The sequence below is a fragment of the Herpailurus yagouaroundi genome, unplaced genomic scaffold, assembly GCF_014898765.1.
Source record: "Herpailurus yagouaroundi ecotype Mexico unplaced genomic scaffold, PumYag 29, whole genome shotgun sequence".
In the NCBI taxonomy this organism is placed as follows: domain Eukaryota; kingdom Metazoa; phylum Chordata; class Mammalia; order Carnivora; family Felidae; genus Herpailurus; species Herpailurus yagouaroundi.
The window spans coordinates 51,187,331-51,207,064 of record NW_024412377.1 but is presented as its reverse complement, the minus strand read 5'-3'; the positions used below and the strand labels follow the sequence as shown (position 1 = coordinate 51,207,064).

At 39.7% G+C, this 19,734-nt stretch overlaps 1 protein-coding gene and 1 long non-coding RNA gene across 11 annotated transcripts in view; one reads left to right on the top strand and one right to left on the bottom strand.

Moving 5' to 3' along the window:
* The window catches only part of PWWP2A (PWWP domain containing 2A), a 36,114-nt gene extending 22,529 nt beyond the window's left edge, over window positions 1–13,585 (top strand). The window contains exons 3-5 of one of the 10 annotated variants that reach the window (XM_040443622.1): window positions 2,120–2,207; window positions 8,899–9,084; window positions 11,425–13,585. In XM_040443622.1, the coding sequence (XP_040299556.1) occupies window positions 2,120–2,207; window positions 8,899–9,084; window positions 11,425–11,473 (323 nt within the window). In that variant the 3' untranslated portion in view covers window positions 11,474–13,585. Of the gene's footprint in view, window positions 1–2,119; window positions 2,208–8,898; window positions 9,085–10,178; window positions 10,268–11,424 lie in introns of those variants that run through there. The other 9 variants (XM_040443631.1, XM_040443639.1, XM_040443649.1 and 6 more) reach the window with 9 other exon arrangements.
* Window positions 11,707–18,463, bottom strand: LOC121010245 (uncharacterized). Its single transcript, XR_005781056.1, has 5 exons — window positions 17,773–18,463; window positions 15,995–16,253; window positions 15,344–15,484; window positions 14,898–14,994; window positions 11,707–11,970 (listed from the first exon to the last, which is right to left on the bottom strand). It is a non-coding gene; the product is annotated as an uncharacterized LOC121010245 (long non-coding RNA).
* Window positions 18,464–19,734: the final 1,271 nt, after the last annotated feature.

The following is a 19,734-nucleotide window of genomic DNA, read 5'->3' as shown; positions in this document are numbered from 1 at the left end:
GACGTTCACAGCATGATTGAGGGGTTTTAAGGAATTAAAATATTTTTTTGGGGTATTTGTTTCAGATTAATGAATTTGTTCATTCAGATATTTTTGAAAGTTTGAAATCTAAGGTTCAGAAAGATTTAAACAGGGCAAAGCAAAAAGTCCCTTAAAATATGTAATTTCAAGGCTTCATGTAATGATCCAGGTGAGTTTTGTCTTAACGCAGGGGGTTTGACTGTGGATATTGCTAATAAATAGAAGCTTTGGCAAATGTGCTCTGGTTGCATAAACCGAATTTGATTTATTTCAGAAGCCATGGAGAAAAAGAGTAACAAAGTCCTGGTTGTTGAGTAAAATAACATCCAATTTTATGTAGTCCATACCACGGAGGGAAAGGTTGAAATATAATCAGTAATGTGCATGATCTCTAATTATCTTGCCAAATACTCCCTCTGTTTTAAACTGTGGCACATTTCATTTGAAGTTTCCATAGGGGAAGAAACTTTAAAGAACTGCTTAATCTTAAAATCTGTATATTCTAAACACCCAACAGCTGCATAGTAGTGTTTCATTCAAATGGAGATTAAAAAAAATTTTGAGTATAGTTGACACACAGTGTTACATTAGTTTCAGGTGTACAGCATAGTGATTCATTTTCTCTACGTTATACCAAATAGAAATTTCTTAAACAGCTTAATGTATCCAGTAGAGATGGAGATAGAGTTGAATTGGATCATTGTAGCCATTTTCCTTTTACATTTTTCTTTAAAGTGGTCAAGAAGGAGGCATGTACTCTTTGTATGGACATAACCAAAAGTGGTTTTTTCTCCTGGCAGAGAGAAAACTAGGCTTAGGCCAAATCACATCTCCAGTGGTCTAAAAAAAAGTGGCTTAGAATAAGGGATTAACAAGGGGAGAAACCAAGTAAAAATAAGAGGTGTAACAGCGAAAGATGTCTTTATTTCTAGAATTGGTCAGAAATTTAAAGCATCAGAGTATTTTTCTCTAGTTTCCCAGAACAACCAAGTGTTAATCTAAAAGGGGTATCTTTTTGACTCATTTATAGATGTGGAACCAGAGATCAGCAAAATAGGGAAAGTAGAATTAATTAGTCTGGAGCCTACTCATATGACTTGATGGACATGTATGTCCTATGTGCTTTTGAAGGGAAAAATCTATGAATAGTAACTTTAAGTTCATACTAAGTAGAATAGACAAGAATATAGGTATAAAGACAGACTGCAGGCAAAGAAAATGAAAGTGCTACCAAAATCAATTAAATGTGTGTCTTCATTAGTGGGTTTGAGTTTCTAACTTACAAAATATTGACTTGCACCCCTATTTTGAACAGGTCATACTTAATGTTGGTTATGTTGAAGGAAAGATACACATTTGCATTCCTTTACCTACATATACAAGTCCTTTATATAGAATAACTGAATTGGGAATTAGAAAACAGGCTTACCTCAGATACTGGGTTCGGTTCAGACCACCCAATAAAGTGAGTCATGAATTTTTTGGTTTCTTAGTGCATATACAAATTATTTCTATTCTGTTACAGTCTGTTAAGTGTGCAATAGCATTGGGTCTAAATAATGTATATCTTAATTTAAAAAATAGCTTTATTGCCAAAAATTGCTAACCATCTGAGCTTTCAGTGGGTCTTTTTCCTGGTGTGGAGGGTCTGGCTTCAATGTGGATAGCTGCTGACCGATCAGGGTGGTGGTTGCTGAAGGTTGGGGTGGCTGTGGCAATTTTCTTAAAATAAGAAAATAGTGAAGTTTGCCACATCGATTGACTCTGCTTTTCATGAACGATTTATCTCTTTGTGGCATGTGATGTTGTTAGATGGCATTTTACCCACAGAAAAACTTTCGAAACTGGAGTCAGTCCTCTCAAAGTCCGTTTATCAGCTACGTTGATGTCATAGTCTAAATCTTTTGTTGTCGTGTCCACACTCTTCACAGCGTCTCCACCAGGAGTAGATTCCATCTCAAGAAACACTTTCTTTGCTCATCCATAAGAAGCACCTCCTCATCTGTTAAAGTTTTATCACGAGATTGCAGCAACTCAGTCCCATCTTCAGGCTCCACTTCTAATTCTAGTTCTCTTGCTATTTCTGCCACATCTGCAGTTACTTCCTCCACTGAAGTCTTGAACCTTCAATTTGTAAAAAAACCAGTATCTGCGAAGCGTAGTAAAGTGAAGCACAATAAAACGAGGTATGCCTGTACCTTAAGAAATCTATAATTTGGATCTAAAATTAGATTTTTCCTTTTAACTTGTGAATTTTTCTATGGTTTCTGCTGTATTGGTTCATTTTTGTTTAGTACTCCTAGCAGAGAAGGGACTGGCAAATGTCTAGAAAAGTTGATAAGGTTTTGATTCAGGATATTGTTTGGATTTGGGCCCAGTGAAGGCCTCCATAGGGGATTTGCTAGAAGAGAATGAAGACCCTCAGTCGGGGCAAATTTAGCGTTTGCTTTGGGATGGTATTAGGATGGTGGCGGTGAAGATCATCTCTGATTGAGATGCCTGATACAGGGAATTCAGAAATAGAACCAGAAGGAGCTGGTGCCATGCCAACTGCCAGGAGAAAATAAAAACAGCTAAGCTGAATTACTTACCTTTACCTGGTTCTGACTGAGTTAATAGGCCCTTCATAGTCTGTGTTTACAGTTCGTGTATGCCCTCACTAAACAGAGTGCATAAAATTTAAAGAAAGAAAGCTTTAGCAATTTATGTGCTCTGTTGTGCTATTCTGAATAAAGGAATAGAAGGTTTAAAGTCATAGTGATATAGATGGTCTCTGTAGGGTTAGTTTTCCAGGATGTCTTAGTGTCTCTCCCATGGATAGTTGGTACCAAGAAGAGAAGCAAGTCTTCTTGTTTAGTCTCTACTCAAGAGACTTCATATTTATAGACTCAAGGATTTTTTTTTTTTTGAACATTTACTTATTTTTGAGAGAGCGTGAGTGGGAGAGGGGCAGAGAGAGAGGGAGACACAGAATCCAAAGTAGGCTCCAGGCTCTGAGCTGTCAGCACAGAGCCCGATGCGAAGCTCGAACCCATGGACTATGAGATCACGACCTGAGCTGAAGTTGGATGCTTAACCAACTGAGCCACCCAGGCGCCCCAGTATAGACTCAAGGATTTTTTCCCTTTCCTTGTGACTTTAGGTGGAAATTATTTTCTTCCTTCATATACATACACAGAACACTATAATTTGTTAGGGTTTTGTTTTGTTTTGTATTTTAAAAATTAAGTACACCTCACATAAAATTTATTTTAACCATTTTTTTTATTTTATTTTTTATTTTTTTTTTAATTGTTTTTTTCAACGTTTATTTATTTTTGGGACGGAGAGAGACAGAGCATGAACGGGGGAGGGGCAGAGAGAGAGAGGGAGACACAGAATCGGAAACAGGCTCCAGGCTCTGAGCCATCAGCCCAGAGCCCGACGCGGGGCTCGAACTCACAGACCGCGAGATCGTGACCTGGCTGAAGTCGGACGCTTAACCGACTGCGCCACTCAGGCGCCCCTTAACCATTTTTTTAAAAAGTGTATGGCTCTGTGTCATTAAGTACATTCACATTGTGTACCTATCACCATCTTTCCACTTGTAATTTGGATTTTGATCGAAATCTTTTACATCTGGACTGATAATTTCCAAATAGCTTCTAGAACAGTAAGTCACGGGAGTGTTTTTCTTGGTCAAGCACCATGACTGGAACATGCACCTTGGTGCCTGGCTTCCAGGATTCCTTCCTGATCAGCCTGGATCAGCCTGGTTAGTGCTAGAGCTGTAACTGCCTCGTGGCAAAATTTTTAGATGTTAGTGTGACTGCATTTGCCTATTAAAATCACTTAAGGGTAGGTTTTAAGTTAAAACCATTCCCTCCCAGTGACAAAAACAGTTGTTTTGGACAATTTTATCAATATGGAAATCATTGAAATTATTTTACTAATGGAATTAATTAGCTTCCAAAACTTAAATTATTTTTTTTTAACATTTATTTATTTTTGAGACAGCATGAACAGGGAGGGTCAGAGAAAGAGGGAGACACAGAATCTGAAACAGGCTCCAGGCTCTGAGCTGTCAGCACAGAGCCCGACGCGGGACCCTGAACCCACGGACCGCGAGATCATGACCTGAGCCAAAGTCGGACGCTCAACCGACTGAGCCACCCAGGCGCCCCCAAAACTTACTTACATACCATCACACTTTTTGCCATATTTTCAAATTTGTTTACTGTTACTCCCTTTGACACTTAAAAAAATTTTTTTTTGAATCTTTATTTGTGAGAGAGAGAGCTTGAGCAGGGGAGGAGCAGAGAGAGGGAGACACAGAATCCAAAGGAGGCTCCAGGCTTGGAGCTGTCAGCACAGAGACCGATGCAGGGCTCAAACTTGCAAACTGTGAGATCATGACCTGAGCCGAAGTTGGACGCTCAACCGACAGAGCCACCCAGGCACCCCCACTTTTACACTTTTTATGTCAGTACAGTTAATGAAAAACACATACTCCTTGACAACATACTATTAAAATTCTAAAATTCTAAGATGATTTTGTGTACCACACTCTGGTAGGAAATGCTAAAGTAAATTAGTTTTTGTATCCTGCCTTTGAGTCCAGTTTGGGATGGATTGAGTCAAATTTTAATGCATCTAATTTCTGAAAAAATCAATTGCTGAACTTGAATTTTTCTTAAAGATTTCTGTGTTACTGTGGCACAAGTTAAGATTGGATACAGGGAGGTATAAAGGAAAAGAAACCATAGAATCAAAAATCACAAGGATTTATCAAAATACTGAATTTCTGAGTCAGATTCTTATTTTCTAACTGAATAAGTTCGATAGCTTATAGTGTATGTTGTCCAATTTATAGCCTTCTACTATTGGACACTTTGGTTTATAAAACAATTTCTTAAAACTTTGATGTTCGAAACAGACCAGTTAAAAAATACGTAGTCTTAAAACTTGGTTTAAATGTGAATTAAAACTTTTTTCTTTAAATTCCTGACATTTGTATAAGGCCTCATTAAAAATACATTGAAAACACAGCCATAATTTATATTTTCCTTGTAATCATAAGAATGTGACAGGTAGCTGCTTTTTACTACTTTAGAAATCTAAGTCTTAGCCAGATATTATGATTTAAAACTCATAATTTTTTCTATCCTAGTGCCTGTATCTAGAAGGAAAACCACCTATGCCATAGCTAAAGCATTAGGCTGTTATTATAATACTTTTTCCCTTTTCATTTAAACTAAAAAAAATTGTGGGGCACCTGGGTGGCTCACTCTGTTAAGCATCTGACTTTGGCTCAGGTCATGATCTCACGGTTTGTGCTGTCAGCACAGAACCTGCTTCAGACCCTCTATCCCCCTTTCTCTCTGCCCCCCACCCTGCTCATTCCTTCTTTCTTCCTCAAAAATAAATAAACTAAAAAAGTTGTAATTATAATGTATATCATTATACACATGTATTCATTATAACACAAAGATTCACTTAAAAGTTACTGAAAAAGTCTAGAAGGGATATAATTTTCCCCTAGTAAAACAGTTTTTTGCTTGCCTGGAGAGAATGTTTTTATAAGAATGTGAGGGTTATCCTGTTGAGTGTAAAATATAGAAATGGATACTTGTGAGTATATAACTTGCCAGTGACCAGCAGTGCTCTATACCAGGCTTGTGTTGAGCAAAGAATCATTCTTTTTTTAAGTTTTATTTGATTTTAAGTAACTTTCACACCCAACATGGGGCTCGAACTCACAACCGTGAGATCAAGAGTCGCACGCTCCTGACTGAGCCGGTCAGACCCCCAGAGCCAAGAAGCATTCTTTCTCACTTTTCAGGGACATGGCTGAAAGTACAGGGTCTTGAGCCAGATTTCTTCCTGGATTCAATGGCAGGCATGGATCTGTCCCTTAGAAGCTAGCTGTGTGATCTTAGGTTACCTTACTGTCATCCTCTGTGATATGGGGAGAATAAATAGTACCTCCTCAGAAGGTAATTGTGAGAATTTAAAGCCATAAAGTGCCTAGCACAAGACCTATAGAAATAACTTGCTGTCATTTCCACAACCACTGCTTTCTGTGTATGGCATAGAAATTTCATTTCTGGTAGCTTTTGAAATAAGCTTTGTGTGACATACATTCATTTATAAACTGTTATAATAACAGTGTTATTACCTGAGATTTCAACAACCATAGCATGATCATCCATAAATATCTAGAAGGAGGCTGAACTATTTCCAACAGGCATTTGTGGGGAGCAACAGGGCTTTATAGTGAAGGGAAAACTGCATTAACCTTGCATTTCAACTCTCCCCTTATTCACATACGTACTGCATAAATTCCAGTCTGTTCCTCTCCCACTTCTCTCCTTTATGCCAAGCACAGGGCCTGACAAAGGAGAAATGATGTCTACTTGTGAATGAATGAGGAAAAGTAATTCATCACCATCTCAGAAGCCTGGCACATCCCAAATCATTTCAAAGACGTGTGGGAACTATCTGCCCTGGTGGGGCTCAGTGGAGTGAGTAGAGGTCCTCCTAGGAGAGCTTTATAAAGGCATCAGAACCACAAAGCTTTGCCTGTCAGCTTTTAAGTGAGTCAGTTAGCTGATGTGCACAAATGCCATATTCCCTTGGGACCCTGGTGTTTTAATATTTTTTGCCAAATGGTAAAAAGTGGCTATTAATTTGAAAATTCCTTTTTATTGTTTATTGCTACTGATATGACTGAGTAGATAGTTTCCACTTTTTAGGAGGGAAATACCACACATTCCAAGGCCTTGGTCTGCGTGTGCTGTGGCCATATTTTCCAGAAGGTAGTTATCTTTACCCATGGCTCAATTTTGAGATGTTAATTACAAACCTGGTTTAGTTTTTAGCAGGGAATCTGGCTGGGAGTGGCATCTTAGTGTGAGTCCTGGTATGCTGGGAAGAACTGTGTGCAGTTTGTCTAAAACCCTATTATAACTGGTTAGAAAAACAGCACCAAGGCTAGAAAAACAGAATGTCTACTGTAAAATGAGACACTGTGCTTTTCCTATTTGTTCATGTTGCATGATTTTACAGTGTGTTTTTTTGCTGTTGTTGTTGTTTTTGGGGGTGGGGAGCGAGAGAGAATGAATGAGTGGGTGAGGGGCAGAGAGAGAGAGAATCCTAAGGAGGCTGTGTGCTGTCAGCATAGAGCCCAATGCGGGGCTTGCTCTCTCTCTCACAAACCATGAGATTATGACCTGAGCCAAGATCAAGAGTCAGACACTTAACCGACTGAGCCACCCAGGCGCCCTGATACTACACTATATTCAAAGAAAACTTATATTGAGTGTTCAGCAAGATAACAGGTACAAGTATATAATCTTAATTCTTTAGTTTTTAATGCTGAACTTTGCTCTAAGAGCATGACCTCTACTTCCTTCTTTCATGACTTCCCCCCATTCTGATCTGCCCATTTATAGTTCTGCCTCCCAGGAATAGTTGCCATTGTTGCAAATAAGCTTTTTCTTAAAGGACAAAATAAGTAATTTCAAGTGAAATTGCTGCCTTTCGTGTGGATATCACTGCTAGGGCTCTGTGGCTCTTTCTAATGGATCATGTATGTGTGGTCCATTTCTAAAGAGAAACCCAAGGCCCTAAAAGCACTGAGGGGAAACTCATCTTAAATATTAGGACAAAAGACTTATTAGCCAGGTTCTGTGGACTGGGACTGGCATGTTGATATTTTATATGGTGTTTCAGGGGGTGGGAAGGGCAAATGCACAGCAAGAGATCATTTTTTGATAGAGCTTCTTGACTCTCTTAACTAGAATCCAAGAGATTTAGAATGATGGTTGAAAACCTAACAAGTTTTACTTCTGGAGGGAGAGGTTCAAAGTTAAATTCTTTTGTGCACTCAAGATTCCTTTTTTTCTTCTGTGATTGCTGTTGGATTACAATTAATAATATATAAAACATAGTGTATTTGTTTCCCATGAACAAAAGGGCACATAACCTTATTAAATCTCATTTAAGAAAATTGTTCTCCTTTGAGTTAAAATTCAGAAGTAATTATAGATCAGGTGTATGAGGTTTCTCCTTTTCAATGTCAGAAAAGCCTTTTTAAAAGTTTTGATTATTTGTTACTGTTTCTGATGTACCTTAGTATTCTAAAAATCATTTTATTATAAGGACTGAAAATCATCTAAATAAGTGATCCCAGAGTTGACTTTATGGATGCGATGAATTTATACTTAAAATAGGGAAGCAAACAAATATGTTAAAAATAAGGCTTAGAAGAGCAATCCTTCATTTGAATTATTCTTTGTATTTGAAATCTCTGTTCTAAAAGCCCCAGTGAGAAAGCTTATCTTGTCAGACTTCTTTCGAGCAGGTATTAACTCACACAGGAATGCCAGGTCCTGAGTAGTATGCATAGGAGGTCACAGACATTAAAAGGACAAAAGGAGTCAGGTAGTTTTTGGTCATTCTGCAAAATAGGGTCTCTGAACTCATTAATGAAGTTAACATGGACAAGGATGACAACTTCAGCCCTTGCCGATCAGGACTACTCCAGCCCTAGGTTAGTGGTAGGCTAGAAGAAATTTTTTAGCAGGAACATTACACGGGAGCTAGTATTGGAGGGCAGCATGTTAGTGTGTGCGCCCAAGGCGTCTTGCTGCTGAAATGACTTGTTCTGGAGAGTGCCCTCTCCTGGCCAATACTGGTGTGTACACACCTCAAATCTGTTTTCTTTTAGTATCCAAGCTTCACTTCCTGTGAAGTCAGCAAGTTATCCAGAATACATTCATGATGAAAATTCAACTGAATTTTGGTCTTATTTTTAAAATTTTTTTTTTGTAAAATGGATTTAAAAGAACTCAAATGACTGCTCTATTTTTGTTAACTTGGTTTTTTCTACCATAGGTCTCAACAAATGGCAGCTATTACATCAGACAGTGACGAGTCCTGCTGCTCCCTTACAGTGTCTGACAGACCACTGTGGATTCAGACTGGGAGCATTGAAGTTAACAGTGAAACGGGCAGGTCTGTCTGTGCTAAGCCCTGCCACAAAGTGAAGAGGGCATCATGTCACCACTTGATCATTCTGAAGTAGGTTAGGCTAGACATAAAAGAGTTCATTAGTTCTTTTTCCTGAGTTTTCATTGACCTTTGTAGCTGGGTGTATCTCATATAGGTGACCGTTTTACTGAATGAAAGTAACTTTCAATTGGTATTACCAGCTGTGCTAAAAACAAGTAGAGCCAGCCTCCTGTGAGCTTCCATGAAACGAGTTTCTCCTAGGGCAGTAAAAGTTGAGTATCAGGTTGTAGAATTCTGTCAACTAGCAACAGAGTCTTCGTGGAAGGTCAAATAGTGGATTTCTCTATCTTTTCACAATCTCAGTCTTTGTCACTTTTATATTCATTTAACTTCTTAGTCATTCTTAATGTGTGTATATATAAGAATATATATATACATCTATGAACATATATATATTCTTAGCGAACTAACCTCAGAACCATTGTCATTTACGTAAGGAAAGTCAAAATTCAGAGGGGGGCAAAAGATAATCCTGAAATGTGGCCATAATCTTTTTAAGTGCGTTTATTGAAACTTCTCTGGATAACGCCTTAAAGGCTTATTTGGGACTCTTCTACAGCTGGAAAGGTTTAAGGATTTCTGATGTACTGCTTCTGAACTTACGATCTCTTTTTGCTTCCTTGAATTAAGGCTATTTAACCCTCTGGTGTGTGCAGCTGGTGGTGAGCTGTAATTGGGCTGTATCATTGCAGATAAGCTATAATTTGCAAGCTGAGTCACAATGGCACATTTTGGATCAGAGATGGAGGCTGGGATATTTTGGACTCTTACCTGGATTGCAGGGATGGTAGCTACCCTTATGGTGATTTCTTGAGGAAAAATCATGTTTTAATTTTCTGTACATCTCATAGGAATCATAAGACATGCTTCAATCCTTGGCTTTCCTGTCAACCTGATTAGGCCTAAGGTTGAAGCCAAACATTGAGTCATAAATAGAAGGAAATGAAATTGTACATGGGATTGACTGTTTACTTTTTTCTTCTCTTTCATTTTACTTCCAGAGTTCTGTGTGGGTCTAAATAGTATTACGATTGTTAGTTTTAACAGATGAACTTTTCTTAGTTCAATGTCAGTTCTAAAAGTGTTAATCATTGTTTCTTTAGAAGCAAAGACTACATTCACCTTCCATTCTGATGTGTGCAGTGTAGAAGTCATTTTTCATTGCTTGCGAAAAAGCATGATAGAATGCCCTGTAAGTTTATTTTATAGGCCTTGATCCAGTAAGTCAGTGAGGCAGCACTGGGAAGCTTAACATAAGAGCAAGAATGCTAGCAAAGAATGGGAAAGACACCTACTTTGAAATATCTGGAAGTTAAACATTGGGAAGGATGGGGGTGGTTTTTCTTTTCTTTCCTGCATTCTGTGTTTGTTTTGTCAGTTATTATTCCACTGAAAACACCATAGACCTTTGGCTTAAAAGTACATTTGACCAAAAAGTCGTCATTCTCTCCACAATCACCTCTTTTGGAATTGAGGCTCTTATTGGTACTAGTCTCCCAGGCTTGAGAGGCGATAACCAGGGATTATAGAGGGCTTCAATGGGGTTCTTACCACTTGGTATTAAAGGGAAGTTGATAATGTTGGGCAGAAATTCTTGTCATGCTTCCTGGCAATCATTTTTATAAGCTTTGCCTTTTATAAATGTTTTGCTCAGGCTTGCTTTTTTTTGGAGGTATGGTGAAGAGGGCCTCTGCTCATGATCTGGTGTGATAAGGGATGCTGTATCTAATGAGTGTACATAAGTGGCCTTTGAGTAGCGAAATGGCGCTCTTGATGCCTTCTGATGTGCTGTGTGTAGCTCTGGGAAGGCACCCTCCACCCCCCTTTTTTGGTCTTTATACATATGTAGACAGTATGCTGTGCAGCTGACTTGCACGTAGCTTGACTTGTTATATAAATTTGCTCCCGTGTGTAGGCAGCCTGTGCTAGAGGAAGGCCTCTGGTGCTTCAGAGTGGTCCACAGCAGCTGAGGATTCAGAGAGTTTAGTATTGTTTCTGGTGAGGTAAAGAACATAAAGCCACACAAAGAACAAAGCTAAGATCCCCCCTTTATTAGGCAAATGTTCATCAGGTATTTTGAAAAATATACTCAAGTGCAGATTGTGTGAAGGTGACAAATTTTGTGTTGGAATTTGGCCAGATGCACCTCGGAAATAAAATGAACGCTTCTGCTGGTTTAAAGTGGAAGTAAATTGTTTTCTCAAATATTGGTTAAGGTTAGCTGATTTAAAAGAAAAAAGTATGATCCTATAATCTATGCAGGGCTGAATTTAAACAACAAGGACATAATTTTTCTCCTATTTACTTGTGCTTAACTACCTTTTCTTCCTTTTCTTTACTGTATTTCAGCACAAAGACATTAGCAGGCTGCTGGTTTCATGGACCTGTACCACAGTGACACAGAACACCAGAGCATCAGGACTGAATGAAATTGGAGATTCAGATTTTTAAAGCTGCACTAAGAAGTAAATGTTAAGGCAGTGGTTAAAACCAACAGTCTATAAAGGGGCACTTGCAAATTGTGCTATATTAAACCGAAGACAAGGCATTAGGGGAATGTTTTATAAAAAAATAAACCATTGCAATAAGTTATGCATGAGAGGAGGAGAAAAGTGATACGAAACACGCAAGGAAATCACTTGAATTTTATGTATGAAGAATCACTGACCGTAACTTTTTTTGAATGTGAAGTTCTTACCAGTACAGTTTGGACAGGCCTAAGAAGGCAAGGGATGATGACAGAGAAGCTGGATTATTTTTTGAACTAAAACTTTGTGCTTTCTTCAAGGTTTTGTTAATCAGTTCAGCTATGAGCAAAGGCATTTCTAGAATGGATCTCCTGTGAAACAGCAATAGTCACATATGCCGAGGTGAGGCCAAGGTTTCCTTCAGGTGCTGGTGGAAACAACAGAAAAGATGATCTAACATCCTGCTAAAAGGATGGCAAAGTGCCCCACTCCACCCAGCAAAGAGATTTCGGACCTTTTTCTTTCTTTAATAAAGCAGGGCTGTATTATCTTGAATATACGTTTGCTTGTTAGAACATATTAAGATGTATTTATTTGCCACCAGTATTTAACATTTGTGCACATTTTCATAACAGCATTCTTACCTTTTAAATTCTGACTCAAAGTGGATAGGTTAGTGTTGATCTTAGAGTGAAAATGTTCTTAATCCTACTGAGGTGGAAAGGCTTTTGCCCTGAATTGTGATGTGGACCTCTCTCATGGAGAGCCCTTCCTTCTAAGTGCAAGATACTCATTCTCCCAGGTGTCAGGTGGGACTTGACCCTGGGAACACGTAGTAGGAACAGACCCATAAAGAGCTTTCACGCATGGAAAATGAATTCTTACTAATGGAGACCATACTGTTGCTTTGGTCTTTGGAAAATACATATTATGAAAAACTTTAATTTTTCTTTTTAATGAATGGAGAAAACATGAGAAAACCAGATGGACCTATTACTACTACATTTTTAAGGCATTTTATATTTGATGGTGCCGTACTTTTAATAATAATACTGAAGTTTTTTAGTGGCAATGCTGATTTATTTTTTACAAGATAATCCATATTGATTACTTAATACAAAAAAAAGGGAAAAATGCCAAAAAATAAAATACAAAATTCATTTGAAGCAACATAACATAACTGAACATTTGGCTCCAGTGTTCAGACTTTCCATAATCTTACTGTATAGGTTTGGAATTACTTAACCCCACACTCAGGATTAAGAAAAGGGTCTGGGTAAGAGTTGGGAAACATTTAATATACTTGACTAGGACTTGTTTTACGACTCAAGAAGAAAAGGTGAACAGTCTTCTAGTGAGCTTAAACAAATTTTGATTACACTGCAAATAATTAAGTTTGGAGTGCATTCTAAAGTCTTTTTGGAAAGTTCTTCATGAAGTCATTACACACGTTTGATCAAATCTGAAAAAGCTCAGGAACTAGCAGCAGGGAGTTCTAAAGATTACATGTACTTCTGTGGCGCCCTCTTAGACTTGGGTCCATCTTGTTCTTTCAGATGTTGAACACCAGCAGTACCTTTCAGGCTCACTTTAAGAACCAGAGAACTCTAAGCCATGGTGGGTTGTACAATAAGGATTTGTAATTAAGCTTTAGAATTCTTTGCGCAGTGATGGAAATGACCAAGAAATAATACAAAGGCAAAACCTGATCTCTCCCAATCTTTTTAAGTATCTATTTTTTCTCATGACAAAACTCTCAAAGGCATTTTGTTATAAACCACATTTTCATTTTTTAATAAATGAAATTTGGTGGTGTTTAAAACCTAGACATACCATGTTGCTATTTCACTTTTCATTGCTTTAGTTGCTTAATATTTAAGCTTTGCTTCATGCTACCTTTGTATTTCAAATCTTCACAAGCCTATTTCATTTTGTAGACTTGAATGACAAAAATTGTTTCTCATCTAAAGTATGCTAAGACTTCAATGTTAAAGAATGTTGTGTAACATTTATCCAATAAAGTCTTGATTTTTTAAAATTTAGTTATCTAAAAACTTTTGTTTACTTTTTAGGAGTTAGATTTTTTTTTAACTATTAGGACTCAACCACTGTTGTTCTTTAGGGAGCCGTTTTAAGTAACACTGCCTCCTTAGGTGAACAGCCTGTAAGTTTTTATTTAATCACCGGGAGATTTTATGGGAACCTCTATGATCAAAGGATAGAAGAAGGGTGAATAGTTTAATTAGGACCCTGTACACAGACATTACTGTTTTCTTCAAATTCTAGTTAACATATACTGTAATATTGTTTTCAAGAGTATACGGTTTTCTTTTCTGATGGAAACAAATTTACTACCATTCAGAGTTGGATGTGATTAAGTATCTACTGGTAGGTTTAATTTTAAGAAGTCCTGCCCTTATGGATAAATGGTTGCTTCTTTAAAAGCCCAGCATGTCTGGGGCACCTGGATGGCGCAGTCGGTTAAGCGTCCAACTCTTGATCTCGGTTCAGGTCATGATCTCACACTTTGTGGGTTCGGGCCCCGCATCAGGCCCTCTCCTTCTCTCTGACCCTACCCCACTTGTGATCTCTCTTTCTCTCTCAAAATAAATAAACTTAAAAAAAATAAAAGGCCTAGCATGTCCAATGTGTTTGAGCAGAAACACTCGTTTTCAGGAAAAAATTAGCCTTTTAAAGCCTACCAGAGAGCTGAGATTTTTCAGACCCAAAAACTTAAGTTACTGTGTCTCACCCCCAAACCAGCTCATTTGAGATAAGCAATTCTTTAGAAGGCTGCCTGTTATTCCAGAGTATATGCAGAAGCTTTAAGCTCAAATATTCTCCCATTTCAGTTTATCTATGTAAGTGTAAAGATGAGGCCACTGGATTATGGCTCTGTTTATATTTTGTATCCCCCCCCTGAAGTTTCCTACTAATGGAAATGGAACTAGAGAGAACCAAGGTAAAGAAGCCATGCACACATCATCTGGAAGGCTGCCACATGACACCCACCCCGCCCCGATACAGTCCAGATCATGTTATATACATGTGTCAGTGTGTTTACAGACACCCCTCTTAACAAAGGAGAGGGGATGAGTGATGAAACCCATGGATACAACTCAGGACCTTTCTGGTCTTCATATAAGGAAATGTAAGTTTGGATTCATGCCCTGGAATCCTGTATGGAATGTACCAGTACCTCCATGGACATGCCGGGTATGTCACTGCAAATATGCCCTACAGATAAAATTAAGCTGTTTTCCTGCTTTTATACCTAAGAACTCATTTTTCTTCTTTCAAGTAATGATTCTTCCCTCAGTGCTTTGAATAGAGCTGTGTTTTCTTTAAGCATACCTTGCTCTAGTGGTGAACATCCTGCCAAATCTTTGCTTATTCACAGTGAAATTTCATGGCCTAAACAAGTAGGTATCATATCAAGAAGGTAATGAACCTGGAAGGAAAGGGTATACGTCAGGAATACTGTGTCAGAGGAAGAAAGAGCTGGCCAAACCCAAGCTGCTAGGTCACCGTACTTAAGCATACTTCTGGGATTAGCCCTTTCCCGATTCCCTTGCTTTACAAGTATGGATTCTAACCTAAGGTCTACCAGTCACCTTCCTGACAGAAGAATCACACGGTGACCTCACTGGCCAAAACCATGGAAGATGGAATTTTTTTCCCTTGAGTGAACTAGTCTATGATTTTGTGCTTCTGAATTCTAAGCTCAGTGCATGATTCCTGAGTGGACAGCTCAGATCTGTGATCTAAAGCAGGTGAACCATATCATCAGTCTGAAGTACCTTGAGGTAAAGGAGTTGTCTGCTGTGTCACTGTTCCAGAAAAGCACAGCCAGGGGCTTCAGTAAGACACAAAGCAACCTTGTGGAAGACAGGGATGGGGCCGGGGATCCTTCACATGTTTAAATGAAGCTGCTCTAACACCTGTAGAAAACAAGGCAGTTACTCTTGACCTCTGATGTCAGCGCTGCCAACGGCAGGACCTCATCAGTGTCACGCTGCCTCGGGAAATCACCCGACCTTCTCTCCCAGTTAACTTCGTGAGGAAAAGTTGCAAATAGCGTATTCTATTTTGGGCTAGTCAAACTATTCCACAAAACACTGTTGTGTACGTCAGACCAAGTACCAGAGACCGTCCACCAAAGCCTACATTCTTTGAGATGTAAACACTGTTCTCCCTACTTCACTCCATTCCCTTGCTTCCCATTCCTGGCCTCCCTGAGGACTTCTGTCTTTAGTCCGCCTGAAGACTTTACCATCTGTGGATTTCTAACTTGTTACATTTGGGGAATTGGAGGGCACTTGGGTGCTCAGGTGGCCTTAGGTGGCTGCCAGGTGGGTGTTCAGGTGGGGTGCCTGATGTAGACATCCACCTGACACAGCATCCCACAGGGGGACAACAAGCTTCCAGTATCTTTTTATCTAGCTCCTCACCTTTGGCACTAAGGATTTCCCGGAGAGGCTTCTGAGTTGGTTCCCTTCACATCCGCCATGATGCCTGATGGCTTAGAAGCCCCAGTGCCAGGCAGGAGTTCCCATCTGGTTGGGCTGTATTTTTTCAGCAAGCCAGAGCTCTAGGAGCTGGGACCAAATCGTGGCTGAGAGTGGTTAGCTATGCGCTTCCTGGGCAATGAGACAGCAGGCCGTGCCGTGCTTTAGCTAAGAGGGAAGTGTGGGCTTCCAAAGTTGCCTCCTGAGTGAAAGCAAAAACAAGGTAAAGAGTCATATTTCTAGTTCTGGCTGATAGAGCTTAACTCCTATGTGATGGAGTTTATTCCTAGTTTGCAGACCTCACAGAGTTGGAAAATTCTTATTATAGAATATTCTAAACATCTGTAAAGTAGACTAGTATAACTAACAAACCCCGTGTATCCAACCCTAACTTCGACAATTAGCAGCTTGTAGCCAGGAGGACTGAAACGTTTAATGCTCTGAAGTATGAGGGCCATGCTGACTAGTTTTCATATACTCATGTTACTAGTTTCTTGACTGCCCCTTGAAGGGTTTGAAGCAATTGTTCTGATACTCTAGGGTTATTTTAGCCCCACCTCTCGGGTTGACTGGTAGCAAGCAGTCCATTGCTCACTTTCAGAAGCACTAATGGGCTTGGTCTAGTGGGGACTCAGGGCAGCTCTTGGCAGACAGCAGGAGGCAAATGGAAACAATCACCTTTTTCTGTCCGGCTTTTAACTGTACAGTTTCCTGAAGGTACAGACTTCCTAGCCCCTTCTGGTACAATGTGCACATGCTTCCTCTTTTAAAGGAAATGCAGGTGACGGAAGGACTAACTAAGCTCATAACTATCGAAGTGGGGGGGGGCGGGGGGGAGTGGGTTGCAGGGTGAAAAGGAGCATACACACCTCGCTAAAAGTGTTCCAAGATTTTTACCAGGGTTTGGGGGTATCAAGCACGCAGTACACCCCAAAAGACGTATTAGAGGAAGAGTTCAATGCCTTCAGAAATGAGGGGGCGATGAAGGGAAAGGCTGGCTTATGACAGGAAGTGATCACAGCAACACAGACACAGAAAAGGCAACAGCCGAGCTGGCAGTGACCCCCGGGGCTGCCCCTGGAAGACTGAGCTCCAGCAACTCTATGCTGCCTTGTAGGCCAACAGCAAGCTTAAGGGAAGTTCAGATAACAGAGGAAAAGAGACAGAGGCTTAAAGCACTGATTCTTCCTGTCCTAGGAGGTTTCTCAGATTGGCACCCTGGTCTTAGAGGGTTACTGGACCTTGCCCTTTAAAGACCTTAAGGATATTAAAGCAGCCATTCACCTACACAGCTGTTCCCATCCTCCTTGATCTTCCCCTTTGACATTTCAATTTTTGCTAAACAGGTTGTAAAAGACAGGATTCACAGGTCTGGTTAGCTCTTAGGATCAGACAGACAACTCGGCAAATGCGTCTCCCAATCAGGTTTACATTTAATACCTGCTGCCAGTTCTCTAGCCCATGACATTTTACTCAGTAAAATCCCTCCCTCTGTCTTTCTAAATCAGTCTGGATTCCAGCTTCAGAGCTGTGTAAAAGGAATTCAATTACATTTCCAATAGGCTTGGAGGCCAGCTCAGCGACCCACAGCACCAGAAATAATCACCAGGCCCAACAACATTTCCAAGAGCAGTTCCCTACTTTTAATGCCACAAAATGTTGCGAGAAATAGGGACTTTCGTCATTTAAGACTGAACAAGCATTCATGCCTTTGACTATACCTGAGTTAACTCTGAAGGTCCAATGTGTGAGGTCTTGCCATTTTACTGAAGTTCAAATGCAGGCCCAGTGCCACGATGTTCAGGTCATTAGCTAGTAGGCTCAGCCACTCCCCAGCCTCCACATCTCGGCATGGTGTAATATTCTCTATTCCTACAAGCACAATAACTTATGTAATAAGATATGGAGTTCTGGGGGGTGAGACAAGGGGCAAAAGGGTGGGGGGGAAGGGAACCCAGGGGCAGTGTTTCTGATGGAAGGGAATCATATACGGAAAGTCAGAGTTCTTAGGAAAAGAGGTTGGATCTTAAGAATAGAATATAACCATAACTCAGATGCATGACATGAGGAAAAGGAACTCATCTACAGTGCACTCCACAGAAAAAGCACTAGATGAGTAGGACTTTGTTGTAGGAATAGTCCCAGTTTCCTGGGTGAAACTCCTGTGAACAGAAAAGTCGCTCATGTCAAAGTTAGAGGGGTGGTTAAGACATAGTATGGAAATACAGAGAACACAAGATTCAGTGGAAATGTGATCTGGGAGAGGGTGGGGAGGCTGAAACTACAGAACAAGGTGGGGATTTCTGAAAGTCTCAAGACAAACCCTTACAAGTCTCTAAGATGCAAAAATGAAAATTTACAGATGAGAAGACATATGCTTACAAGCCAGATTGAATGCTCAACATCTCAGGACATTTTACATGGCTGCACAAGATGGGCTCCCCACTGGCTTAAAGTGACTTTCTTTACAAAGTGTCTTTTTAAGCTTCACAGTGTATAAGTACTGGATTCACTGTTGAGAAATCCTAGCTGAGCCCTCTAAATTAGCCAGAACTGCACACCTATCCAAATAAAAACACTACTGTAGAAAGTTCTGGGACCATTAACTGTAGGGTGTTAAGGCCATTCTGGGCAATACACAGCGAAGTTCCAGATCAATCCACTGGTCTCGACTAGGTGAAACCAAGCAATTACCTTTCATTGCCTCCCACCATATTCTTTGGAAGGTGAAAAATGGCACATAAACCTGGCTGACACTAAAAACACTTGCCAGATCTTAAGATTTTGAGGAAATGACTAGTTTCTACTCACCTTGAGATAACATATAACGGTTAGTAAAGGAGACATTTTAAAAATCAGGTACTAATCAAAGGGTACAGATACTGGAGACTTCTGGATTGTGATGGTTATTCACATTGAAAACACTTCTTGTAGAATGCTCTTTAATACCAATTAACTGGGTTTCTGGTAGAGCAGTAGGTGTTGGTGCTATTAAAAAAAAATAAACATGGCCCTTACCTTCCAGGAGCTCATGGAGGCAGGGAATAGATCATATTATTTAAATAATATGTATCTTAATAGTCTTCAAGGAAACTGTTGAAGGAGATCCAAAATTATTTTGATCCATCATGATATTGTCAGAGTAAGAACATATACAATATCAAATGCTTCAATTCTATTCCATTCATTCTAATGTCAACCATTTTCAAAAGGTTGAATCTATTTTTTCTTCCAGATTTGTAAACAGAGAAATAATTGTGGTTGATTAAAAAAAAAACAAAAAACAAACTCCTTGGCTTAAGAAATTTCACACTTAGGGGTGCGTGGGTGGCTCAGTCGGTTGAGTGTCTGACTTCGGCTCAGGTCATGATCTCACAGTTCGTGGGTTTGAGTCCCGCATCGGGCTCTGCACTGACAGCTCAGCCTGGAGCCTGCTTCGGATTCTGTGTCTCCCTCTCTCTCTGTCCCTCCCCTGCTCGCACTCTCTCAAAAATAAACGTTAAAAACATTAAAAAAAAAATTCACACCTAGTTAGATTCTCTTTCTTTTCTTTCAAGATTCATTGTGAGATTTCAGCAGGGTGGAGGTGGTGAAGGGAGAGGAAGCAGAGAGGAAGGCCTAAGAAGCAAAACCTGGGCACCTGAGTAGCTCAGTCAGTTGAGTGTCCGGCTCTTGATTTCAGC